The following is a 13,989-nucleotide window of genomic DNA, read 5'->3' as shown; positions in this document are numbered from 1 at the left end:
TCTCTTTATGTTTTTATAGCAAGGGACAAAACTCGGATCGAAATCCATTGAGTTTCATGCCGAAAAAACTATCGGCGAGCCCAAGTGTAAATGATCACTTGGGTGGTACAACACCAGGGCAACTCCATGCAAAGGTGGAGCAAGCTCCGTCACTAACTTTAATATTCTCTCATAATGTAAAACCCAGCTCCTAAGAGATGTATATATACTGTTTTATATATTATTTTACATTATAAGAAGCGGTCACTACCCAGACCGGTTTCAACCTTTTTTGAGGTCTCATCAGTGAGTAGGTAGACCTGGAATATCAAGGTTTTAAGTGAACACGAACTTACATACCTCTACTATCGAATTGCCGAAGTGGTGTACGCCTATATTTATTGTTAATTACTAATTTAATAAGCCGAAAGGCTAATTTACTGGCGAATATATTAATAGAAAGGGGGATGGTAAATCCCTTTATGTTTTTATAGCCAGGGATGAAACTCGGATCGAAATCCATTCGAAATCCATACAGTTTCATGCCGAAAAAATTATCGGCAAGCCCAAGTAAATGATCACTTGGTAGTACAACACCAGGGCAACTCCATGCAAAGGTGGAGCAAGATCCATCACTAACTTTAATATTCTCTCATAATGTAAAACTCAGCTCCTAAGAGATGTATATATACAGGGTGTTCGGGATAAATTTGACAGTTTCGTAAGGAAAAAGAAAATCTTCTTTGTATCTATTAAATTTAATGAATTGACAAAAAAACATTACAGGCAGAGTTAATTACAATACTATCAACAAGATTTACTCAAAATAACCACCATTAGCATCGATCACAGCTTCAATTCTGCTTCGGAACCTCGAACAAGCTGATGCTACAGTCTCCTTGGGAAGGGTCGCAAAAACTGTTTTAATTTTATCCATTAACTGGGCTTTTGTATTACTGGAAGTGCGATTGGTGTCTTTTTCAACTGCGCCCCATACAAAATAATCCATGGGGTTAAGGTCTGGGGAGTTTGGAGGCCAAACATTTGGACTGGTGAAGTCGTAGAAATTTTCAGACAACCATTTTTGACTTTTCCCAGAGGTGTGGCAAGGGGCCGAATCCTGCTGCCATACATACGGCCTACCATTGGCTACCCTTGTTATCCAGGGCTTGACTACAGTTAGCAACTCCACGAACAAAGCCCGAATTCCAATGCCAGGGTTCTTCAACACCTGTTCCTGCAGATTTGCGAGGAATTCTGCTGTACGAACGCAATCAGATCGTCTGCTAGGGATCTTTCTTCTTGCTACATCCTCGTAGTCACCATTGCAAGTCTCTAGTTCATGCCTGATTGTTTTTACTGTATTCAGGGAGCATTGGGCAGCAGTCGTAATATCCTTATTTTGATGGCGGGCACGAATCATCATGATACAAGTTATTCTCTTCCATGATTCAGGTGGGTTCCAGCTATCCATCCTTTCTGACATCTTCTATATATGAATGAAGAAGGGTCCAAACTTTTAAATGAAGAGAAGTGTGTGTTAATACATGTAACTTACGGAAAAATATAATTAATTATAAATATGTCAAATTTATCCCGAACACCCTGTATTGTTTTATATATTTTTTTACATTATGAGAGGAGGTCACTACCGAGACCGGTTTTAACCTTTTTTGAGGTCTCATCAGTGAGTAGGTAGACCTGGAATATCAAGGTTTTAAGTGAACACGAACTTCACTAGCTCCGTCACTAACTTTAATATATATACATCTCTTAGGAGCTGGGTTTTACATTATGAAAGAATATTAAAGTTAGTGACGGAGCTTGCTCCACCTTTGCATGGAGTTGCCCTGGTGTTGTACTACCCAAGTGATCATTTACACTTGGGCTCGCCGATAGTTTTTTCGGCATGAAACTCCATGGATTTCAATCCGAGTTTTGTCCCCGGCTATAAAAACATAAAGGGATTTACCATCCCCCTTTCTATTAACATATTCGTCGGTAAAATAGCCTTTCGGCTTATTAAATTAGTAATTGGTAAAGTTTCTTTGCTGTAAGGCCACACAGCAAAAATGTCATCAATATACCAAACCGAAAATGAAGGCTGAGGATGTATGAATGAAAAAAGGATGCCTTCTAGATGCTGTAAATAAACGTTGGCTAGAGCAGGAGGAGGAGGGTGAGCTTTCCATGTTAATTCCTTCCATTTGGTTGCAGAATTTGTTTGACAAATAAAGTATCCAGAGTATATCACGAAGTCAAATAGTTTTACTATATCTTGTGGGGAATGTTTCAGAAAGTAGCTACAATGTCTCCTTAAGAGGTACATTGGTGAATAGGGATTCTACATCAAAGCTCACCATAAGATCAGTAGATTGTATGGAAACATTTTTCATTCTGTATAGGAACTCCGAAGAATTTTTTATAAACAAGTGGGACTTGCCAATATGCAATTTCAGTAGGTTTGCTAAAAATTTTGCTATGCAATACATAGTAATGAAATGTCATTGTCACCGAGGATGTTCTATAAGTTTCAGACCGAAATATATAGCCTTCTAATTAAATAAATATTACCTCGGCCTTGTGTTTTCGTGTAAATAATGCATATAATTATGGCAAAAATTTCTCTAAAAGAAAGAAGTAATATCCTTTAAGGGGAAAATAACCAAAAAAACAGTAAACTTGGAAAGCTATCCAGTAAGCTGCGAGCTAGGATGAACTTTTTCAAAAAATGCCATGACGTGAAAATTGTTCCAAACTTCACAAATATGAAAGAAACTATAAAATCTCCTTGTGCACATACTATCTACCTCAACACTAGCTTATCTCTCGTCTGCACTCAACTCTGAACAAATGTGAACTTGTGATTAATATTCGTTTTGTTGCTGAGCTATGGAATTTTATCTTCTCAAATATAGACCCACAAATTTACTACACAATTCTTAACGTGGATAAATGCTCTCTACTTATTTAATAAACATAATCGACATCTAAATTGTAAATTCGATGTCCTTGTTGCTAATCAAATCACTCCTTACTCAGTTCCAGATAATTGGGAATCAACATCTCAGGAAGCCCATTAACTAAAAGTGAAACACTTATTCTTTCAAAAGAAGAAGATTTCAAAATAGTTCCAAAAGAAAAAAAAAAAGATACCCTGATAGCATTGAACAAAACCTAGAAGTTTCATCTATCCTACTTTAATCTAAGTTTACCTGAAAAAAAAAAAAAGCTTTAGATTCTATAAGACACAACAGTCTGCTTATTATTATTACATAACACCTCCAGGGGGTCTAAGACTCATCAAGGGAGGAAACTTACTCTACAACTCTCTGTCTCCACCACTCAATCCACATACTACTACTACAAACCGCAAGAATCTTCATTATCATCATCTATACAAATGCCATCTACCCCCAGCACCACTAGTATTTTCACAGACAATCCCAAACATTCATGTCCATGGCAGAATTGAACCTACAGTCTTTTGGCTGGAGAGCAGATATGCTAACCACTCGGCCAACCAGGCTGGCATCATCAAAGCAGACAAGAGAAAAGCTACAGCAGTCATGGATTTGACAAATTACAAAAGAAAAATTTGTCTTTTATTATGAGATTGTTCCACTTACAAGGAAATGCATAATAACCTCACTAACAGTTAACTTAAGAAATTAAATTAATTCTATACGAAGTTATAAGTCTAGATGCAGACAAATAGAAAAGCTAAAAATTTATTTTGCAAGAACATATAGGTTCTATGGGTTACCAAAGATCCATAAGAAAGACACTCCACTCCATCCAATTGTATACTGTATTGATTCTCCTACATATCACATAGCAAAATTTTTAGCGAACCTACTGAAATTGCTTATTGGCAAGTTCCGTTCTTTTATAAAAAATTCTTCGGATTTCCTAGACAAATTGAAACATGTTATAGTGAGCTTCAATATAGAATCCCTATTCATCAACGTACCTCTTAAAGAGACATTGCAGCTTCTTTCTGAAACATTCCCACAAGATATTATTATTATATTATTATTACGGGCAACACCAAGGAGTCGATAGACTCATCGAGGGAGGCCCTAACATCATGTCAAGAACAACTATTCGACATTCACACAGTATCTATCATACCTCGCCTTGAACTCATTCACAGTCATGGCACCCACAACAGACTCTGGCAGCTTATTCCACTCAAACACTACTCTCCAAGTAAAAAACCTAGCTCTAACACCCTTGCTAACCACACTCTTGCTCAGCTTCCATGTATGGCCCCTAGTCCTCCCACCACCAGTCCTATTCTCAAAAATATCTTCTGAATTAATCTTATAGAAACCCTTCGGTTCTCATAAGGTTCATTCCATAGACCTGCTATCATCTTGGTCACTCATCTCTGGCTTATTTATCATACATGTCCTCTAGGAGATGTGCTTTATATTATGGAAAATACTAAGGAAAGAGGTCTGAAGTTTACTCCACCTTTACTACGAGTTGCCCATAAGGTTGCTTATCCTTGCATCTGCCGAAACGTTTATAGTTTCTATATATTCGGCATGAAACTCTTGTAATTTCTATATTCAGCTATGAAATAGTGTTGGATTCAATATCCACTTAATTTGTACCATAATGTATTATATTTGCAATGTTTTTTCTTTATGTTTTATTGCCTGTTTGCTGAGGTCTGGAAAGTCATTTTGCTTGTTATCGCAGAATTTATGCCGATAAGAAAAAAACTAAAACTGTTCAAACGACTCTTAATAACTTCTTTTGATAAAAAAAATTGACAGTAAATAATGTAGGTACAAGTATTTATTAAACATTTACTTTACATTCATTTTTTATATTTCCTAAAAGAGTACCATATAAAACGATTTATTAATACAGTAATCGATCATGGACGAATTGTAATTTTTACCATTGATTATTAGATTTGATTAACACGATTTTGATATATGCAGTAACATTGAGGGATTAATTAATCGCGTTTATTGAGGGATACCTGTATTTACCACAATAGAAAATGTGATAAATCTGGATTAACTCAACACAGAACAGACACAGAACACAATATTCTTTGGTCTGTAACATGCCTGCTACATCGCTGTCGATACAAATTTGAACATTTATTTAAGAAGAGTGCTGAAACCTTGCTACATTGCCGGTACTTGAATTGGAATAACTGTCTATCTTTATCAAAAATATGGGAAAGTCCGATTAGAATAATGCATCATTAAGTTCTTTTTTTTTTTTTTAACTTTCTATTTTATAACATCATAAGGTCTTAAGAAACTGATAAGATGCTGTATCTATTGGGTGATCTGTAGAGTATGACATTATAAATTATTATAATTTTATTTTTTTTTCATTGATTATCCTAAAGAGCAGGTACTTTTCCAATCAATTTGGCGTAGGGTGTTGAGAGCGTGATCTGAGAGGCCTGCTTCACCAAAGATCATTAGAGGATCCTCTCCTCCCATTGGCACATCCTGGAGTTGATTGCATCTACTGCACTTGTAACCTACCTTATATTGGTGAAACTGGAAGTACTTTCCCTATACGTAAAAAAGAACACAAAAGACACATTAAGAAAGGCAGCAGGAGTAGATGATATTCGACCAGAAATGCTGAAGTATGGTGGTATAAGAGTCTTACAGTGGCTGCACTGCATAGTTCAGAAAGCCTGGACAGAGGGACGAATTCCCGATGATTGGAGTAGAGCTCTCATAGTACCCATATATAAAAAGGGAAATAAAACTGAATGTGAGAATTACAGAGGTATTTCCCTACTGAGTGTTCCTGGCAAGATCTATGCAAGTATACTTGAGAAACGGTTGAGAAGAATTGTGGAAGAAAAGCTTGGTGAAGAACAAGCTGGATTCAGGCCAAATAGAGGCTGTCAGGATCAGATCTTCACTTTACGACAAATAGTCGAGAAAGCATGGGAATATAACAAAGATCTGTATTTAAGTTTTGTCGATTTGGAAAAGGCATATGACAAGGTGCCAAGAGAGAAGCTATTCAATACGCTGCAGTTATATGGTGTCAATGGGGCATTATATCAAGCAATACTTAGTCTTTATTTGAGTTGTGAGTCAGCAGTTAGAATTGAAGGAAGTACAGGAAGATGGTTTAATGTTAAATCTGGTGTGAGACAAGGATGTACATTATCCCCTCTGTTATTCATTATCTATATGGATCACATTATGAAGGAATGTGGTATTAAACCTGATATCAAAATTGGAGATGTTAATGTCAGCTCTTTGCTTTATGCGGATGATGTTATACTTCTAAATAAATCCATTTTTTATCCATTCTATTCTGCAATTTATTCAACGAATAAGGATCAACTAATATACAATCACTGCTTAAGTTTCTTCCTCTTACACTCAATCTTTTCAATTTTAGTTTTCCTGCCCAATTACTTCAGAAAACAGTAACTTCTTCAATCGCGTATGACCTTCCATGTACAGATGCAACCCATCTCTTGCATACAGCTGTCTTTTGCCTTCAAATACACTCCAGACATCAACAAATTCCAGTCCTCTTTTTTTTGCAGATTCTTGCAATTATATCATTCATTATCATCGCTCGTCTACTTAATTCATAATTGTCGAAACGAGGCAGCACACATACTATCCTCCCGCTGACATTTTTCTTCTTCACGATATCTAACAATATTCTTAAATCTTTTGTTACCCGATTTATACTACCACTCAGGTCATTTGTACCCACCATAACTATCACCTTTTCTGCATCATGCCCTCTCTTTATTATGTTTCACCAGCCAAGCATTCCTCAGGCATACTGCTCTTCATATCCTTAATCATAGAATCACCATATATTTTACCACTCATAACTTCATTCAAGTCCAGAAAAGCATCACTCACGGCCTTGTTTTCTACGCTATTCAGCATGACTCTCCTAGTTTCATTACTCAATGCTCTTTCACTTACTCCCTCACTCTCACGACATCTCGTTTCTTCTAGACCTTTTGTGCTTTAATTCTGTTGACTCCCAATCACTCCCATACTATTTATTACTTCATCAATCATCAAAGACTCTACAATACTTAATCCTGTTCTAGTTACTTTAGCTAAAGTAATCTCCATAGTTCTAATTTCTCTATTCAACACATTTAACTCAGTTTTAATTTCCAGAACCTCCTTATTGAGTACTTCCAATTCTTCTTGCAGAAGATGAAGGTCACTTTTCATTTTCAAGTACTCCTGCCGAAGTTCTTCTGCTACTGTCCCGACGTCTGCTTCCATTCCTAATCGGTCCAAAAAAAACCTAAGAAAAATCTTTGGCTGGATTTGAACTTAGATCACATTACTTAGCAAGCATATGCTGTACACACTACACTACTGAGGCTCAAAAAACTTTCCTCCGTATGAGACCAGCTAACTCACCTTTTGGTCGAAAGAGACCAGATAAAGATTCCTTACGTCACTGACGGGAATCAAACTCAGGTCTTTACGACCAAAGGACTTGGTCTATACTGCCTGAGCTACGGAGGCTCCTTTAAAGAGTTTAAAGCATGATTTGATGAGCTTAATGTGTGGACAGCATTTAACTCTGATGATGACTTCATGGAGGTATAGTGTTAATGATATTACTTTTACAGATTAATTTTAAATAAGGGAAAAAAAAGTTACCTCTTTCTTTGCTTCTACTATAACTGTATCTTGTTCAATTTTGATCATTAATTTTTCTGCTTCTTCTGACATTTTAGAAAGTAGAGGTTGTTGAGCAGTCAATTCATCCTGCATTACAGATATTTGTGATGCAGCAAACTCCAACTTTTCCAATCCTACCTGATTATAAAAAAACAGCTTTATTTACACTGCAGAGTAAATAATAATCATCATCATTTTCCAACACATACACTCAAAAGGTGTATAGGATGCTATAATAGTACACATGATTAAGTTTATATTATTTTTAACTTCTATTAATAATTTTATTCCAAATCAATCTCTTATTTTTCCTATCTCCAATACTGCCTGATTGTAAATTAAGTTTACATTAATTAAATTTACATTATTTCTAACTTTCAATCAATGATTTTATTCCAAATCAATTTGTTGTTTATCATGTCTCCAATACTGCCTGAACTTAAATTTTAGTCTACAAAAGAATTAAAATTGCATCAATTTGCCTTACTCATAATCTTCCACCGTGTCTTTTTCCTGCCATCTTCGGATTAAATACCTGGTGTATACTACCAAGATTTCCTTATCATTTTGTTTAAGAGATCATCTTCAAGAACATATTAACATTCAATTTACATTTATATGGAAGACTTTGAGCAACAAGTTCTAGAGTCAGATGCCTAAAGCCCAAAATTTGGTTCAGATACATCTACGATATTTTCGCCATTTGGCCCCACGGCCGCAAAGCACTAAATACATTCCTTAGCCACCTGAACAAACAACACCAATGTATCCAATTCACCATTGAAATAGAGAAAAAAAAACTCTCTTCCATTCCTAGACACAATTATCACAATTCTTCCCTCAGGCTGTCTCTCCTCAGTCTACCACAAACCTACACACACAGGCCAGTATGTACACAAAAATTCGTATCACCACCCAATACAAAAACTAGGAGTCATAAGCACCCTTAAACACAGAGCTCAAACTATCTGTTCAAATGAACAAGCTCTAAACCAGGAATACAAGATCATCAACCATACATTTATAAAAAATGGATACAGTAAAAAAACTATTCACAAGATCCTCCACAGAGATACTAGTAAAAATAAAAAAGATTTCAAGAATGCTATTGCCATACCTTATGTTACAGGCATTTCCAAAAAAAATAGACAGAACACTACACAAATACAACATCAAAACCACCTTTAAACTTTCGACAAAATTAAGACACCTACTCGGTTCTTCCAAAGATCCTCTTCCACCTAGCCCACCCAGGGGTATACAAAATACAATGCACATGTAACCTACCATACGTATGGGAAACAGGGCGAACCATCCTAATTAGGAAGGATGAACACAAACGACACATTAAATACCTCCATTTTGGAAAAATCAGCCATTCTGACCACGCACTCCAAACATACCACAGAATTGATTGGAAAGGTACCAAGTCCCTGCACCGCACCAAACCCTGGTTCGAGAGGAAATTTAAAGAAGCATGTGAAATGCTCAAACATAATCCAAATCTGAACAAAAATGATGGCCTAACCATTCCAAGAATGTGGAATGATCCATTTGAAACCTTTATAGCAACCAGAACAAGCCAAAGAAAAATCCCACTACAAGAAGACTTGGAGAAGTGTTTATTTTTATTTCCCCCTTAACATTCAATAGCAACTCGAACTGTACAAGTCCTGAAGAAAATCGTAGTATAACAATCTGAATCTGAAATCTACAAATCAAGAAGAATCGTAGTACATGAGAACTTCAGCAGAGTTTATTGCAGTTTTTTTTATTATTATTATTTATTAATTACTTAAAATTTTTTAAATTTATTTTTATTTATTTAATTTTTTTAATTCAAATTTTTTTATTTTATTTTATTTTTTTATTTTTATTTTATATTATTTAATTATCACTAGAGGTCAGGCTAAGAAACAGATTAATTAACAGCTTACATTTAATTTACCTTTATAGAGTGCAAGAGCATGTAGCTTGGTTCTCTATACACATGTATCCTTCTGGTGATAACCTCAATACAGAGGTTGAAACGTCAAGTGCTATTTTATTAATAATTAGTAAAATAATCATTTCAACACGCGTATTTTGTGTCCCTAAATTCATAAATATGAACATTCAAGAATATTTACAAGATCAAGACCATTCCTAATATTTTCATGTTTAATGTGAATCTGCTAGTGATGTCACTCTTCACTAATAAATTTTCCTCATAACTCACAAATATGAAGTCACTAGTTTCCAATCAGTTATTATTTAGAATTAAAAATTGACTCAACATACTGATTCATAAGTCAATATCAGTTTAAACACCGTCTGGTATATACTGCTAGTTTCATGGTTTAGCAAATTCTCCATAAAATTTAATCAATTATTATTATTTACATTATCTGCATAGAGTCCAGAGATTCATCATGTGAGACCCACAGTAACGATTACACAGGCAAAATTCATATCTCTCCTTAAACTCATTCACTGTCAGGGCACTCACAACTAATTCTGGCAATCCATTCAACTCATTTATCACTCTTCATGCAAAATATCTTGTTTACACAATCTTACTAACCACACTCTTACACAACTTCCATGGATGACCCCTAGTTATCTGACTATTTGTCACATATTGAAAAATTTCCTTTGCATCAATTTTATAAAACCCCTTTAATATCTTATTAGTTTCTAACATATGCGCTCTTTTCTGCCTATATCCTAAACTTTGGCACCCACACACCATCAACATATCCTCACAGAGGAACTTTCCACAGATATAGTTTAGGAAAAGATATAGTTTACGCTATACCCTTTGGTATCTATTTGTTCTAGCTACTCACTGATGAAGCCTCAAAAAAGGCTGAAAGCGGTCTGGGTAGTGACCTCCCACCATAATGTAATAACAGCATACATTTCCTAGGAAATGTGTTTTTACATTATGGAAAATACCAAGAATAGCAATCAGAACTTTACCACCTTTACTGCAAGTTGCCCAAGATTGTACTACGTACTAGGTCTACTTGCATTAGCTCACGCTAGTAATTGCCGATTCTTTTATAGTTTACTATATTCGGCATGAAACTCTCTGATTCCAATCTTTGAGTTTCTTATTCGGTTTTAAAACAATGTGGGATTTAATATCCCCTTAATTTTAATAATGTTTATATCGCCGAAATGAAGCCTATTGGCTCTTTATATTTAAGTAACTTAATGGTTGCACCTTTTTGACAACTCGTATAGCAGAGTATATAAGTTCTTTTCACTATACCCTTTGGTATCTATTTGGTCTAGCTACTCACTGATGAAGCCTCAAAAAAGGCTGAAACCGGTCTGGGTAGTGACCTCCCACCATAATGTAATAACAGCATACATTTCCTAGGAAATGTGTTTTTACATTATGGAAAATACCAAGAATAGTGATCAGAACTCTACCACCTTTGCTGCGAGTTGCCCGAGATTGTACTACGTACTAGAACTACTTGCATTAGCTCATGCTAGTAATCGCCGATTCTTTTATAGTTTACTATATTTGGCATGAAACTCTCTAATTCCAATCTTTGAGTTTCTTATTCAGTTTTAAAACAATGTGGGATTTAATATTCCCTTAATTTTAATAATGCTTATATCGCTGAAATGAAGCCTATTGGCTCTTTATATTTAAGTAACTCTTTCTATATATTCCATTCACTTTTTTTTTTTTTGCAGCTCTTGCTTTATATCTCTACTCATCCACTAAACTCTCACTTGGTTTATCCTGATGACCTTGGATATGCAGTCTAATACTTCTACTCACAAACTATCCCTGCCCACTTACCTACTGCACTACTGATATTCTTTCCATGTAGATTCTCAAGCCATGGCACTGCTTTAAGATGACTCCTAAGTCTATCATAATTGCTAGCTTTATAGTTCACAATAACCCTTTCTTGACAGAGAAATCCACATGCTTATCAACTTCCCAGAACAAGACTGCATGGTCAATCTCCCCAATTGAAGGCAGAGTGGCTACCTTGGTTATGAATATATTTTCTGGTGCTATTACCAGATCCAATACTCTATTCTCATAATACCCCCCATCCTCTAAAATATGTTGTTTCAGGTAATTATCTCTTAGTAATCGTATAAATTCTACTTTCCTCTCTCAACTCTATGTCCCCACCATAGCTGAAGTTGAAGTCTTCCATAATAATTGTTCAGCCTGCATTTATTATTATTATTATTATTATTACACCATGCCTCCAGCAAGTCCAAAGACTCATTGAAGGAGGGCACCCACTCCACAACTCTGTCTCAATCACTCAATCCACCGACTGCAGTGAACCACATCATTTACACCAATGTCATCTACTGTCCATCACCACAACTAGTATTTTCAAAGACAATCACAAACATCCATGCCCACGGCAGAATTCAAACCCACAGCCTTTCTGCTGGAGAGCGCATAAGCTAACCACTCGGCCAACCAAGCCGGCTTTATTATGTTAATCTGCCAATACACGGCATCTACAACTTTCTCTGGAACTCCTGCTCTTTAGCAGCAATCAGTACTATATTTTGTCCTATTTGCCTCTATCTCACACCAGGCAGCTTCAAATGATTCATCTCTCCCAAACTTAAAATCTTCTTTAATTTCTCATTTTGTTGGCTGTAGTTCTTTAGATGTCATCAGCAAACTCCACCTTCTGTTCTTTTGACTGTTCCTCCCTTAAAATACAATACCCTTTACATTCTATCCCTGTAACTATATTATATTTTGTCAACCAGGTCTTGCTGATGCTTATAATTTTTGGCCAAGTCAAGTTGAGCAATGCCAAAAACTCTTCTCCCTCATTTCTGGCATACATGCATTTTGATATCTCCTTGAACCCACAATTACCTTTGTGCAATGTCATTATCAACTCACTCGAATCTGAAATCTGTATAATTGCAATTCAGTATTGCTTAATTTTAGAATAAGATTACACTGGGGGTTTTTTTACCAATAAATTTAATGATAAATTATGCCAACAAGTTTCACCAACTGGGCTGTTTGACTTCTTCAGGACATGCAAAATGTAAAGACAACTCAAAGTCAAAAATATCACATTTTATATGTTTGTTCTACGTATTAGCAACTCTGAGTTGTCTTTACCGTCATATTCAAAGTCGAAAATATCATATTTTATATGTCTGTTCTAGTGACTTTGAGTTGTCTTTACCGTTCGTATGCCATGAAGAAGCCAAACGGCCCAGTTGGTGAAACTTGTTGGCATAATTTATCATTCAATTTATTGGTCCAAAAAACCCAGTGTAATCTTATTCTAAAATTAATTAAGTTAGTGGCCAAAAAAATATGCTCACAATTGAGTATTGCATAATCTTTTTTGTATACACACATTTATTCAACTGGCTCCAATATTCCAACTTTCCTTAATATATTTATCGATTTTCAAACTTAATTTGCTATCTTTATTAATACAATGCTAAAGAGCTTTACTATTTCTTTGAGATTCTCCAATGAGAAGTCAGTTAATGTTTTCCATCTTGTTGCTTTTTTTATTTTTCAGTTTCATCTTTTTATTGTAATAAAAAAATCTTGCATAGTATTATCCCACACAGCAAAAACTGAGTTTAATATTATTATTATTCAGACATCCACTGAACCACAAGACTAATCCTGGAAGGCCCATCTTAGACAACACAAAGCATATAATATCATTCCCTAAACTTGTTCACTGTGCCATCAGGCAATGATTTCCACAGTCAAAACACCCTCCATGCAAAAAGTGACTTCTCATCTTGTTACTCACATTTCCATTCCATTTCAGAGCTGGACCATTGTTCTTCCACACAAAAAATTCTCCAGTGTCAATTCTGTCTATCCACCAAATTCTTAATGTTGCCTTACACCATTCTCATAACTAAACTGATTATGTACTATCTCTAAGGTTCATTTATCTCCTTTTAATCTGGATTTTTTTATCTATTTATTATTTTTATTGTTTTATGAGAAACCCATCCATGAGAGATTGGTCAACCTATAGTGCACTACTACCATGAACAGGCAAGAGGGAACTTGTTCACATTTATCTTGAAGAGCTGCAGATACTATTTCTTGGAAAACACATAAGATAGTGGACTGTTCCAGAGAGCAGTAGTTGAACGGATGAATGAAGAGGATAAATCTGTTCTATGAGGTAGAGATTGTTGATTAGTGTTGATTATGACTGAGTGTTGATTAGTTGCTGCATGTGTTTGAAATGATTTGACAGAGAGTGGGGGAATTATTGATGTGAATTCTGATGATCCACAGCTGTAGAAATATTTGCAGAAGAAGCAAATAGTGGAAACTGAGCACCTGTGAGAA

General features: G+C 35.5%; 1 protein-coding gene across 1 annotated transcript in view; it reads right to left on the bottom strand.

The window, feature by feature from the left end:
• The window catches only part of LOC150108079 (dynein axonemal heavy chain 3-like), a 1,881,116-nt gene that overhangs the window by 806,214 nt on the left and 1,060,913 nt on the right, over window positions 1-13,989 (bottom strand). Inside the window, exon 47 of the mRNA XM_090415945.1 lies at window positions 7,635-7,793. Within this exon, the coding sequence (XP_090272071.1) occupies window positions 7,635-7,793 (159 nt within the window). The remainder of the gene's footprint in view (window positions 1-7,634; window positions 7,794-13,989) is intronic.

This window comes from Typopeltis vanoorti, chromosome 3, assembly GCF_054136105.1.
Source record: "Typopeltis vanoorti isolate ZY-2024b chromosome 3, IOZ_Tvanoo_1.0, whole genome shotgun sequence".
Lineage (NCBI taxonomy): Eukaryota > Metazoa > Arthropoda > Arachnida > Uropygi > Thelyphonidae > Typopeltis > Typopeltis vanoorti.
This window is presented reverse-complemented; position numbering and strand designations above follow the sequence as displayed.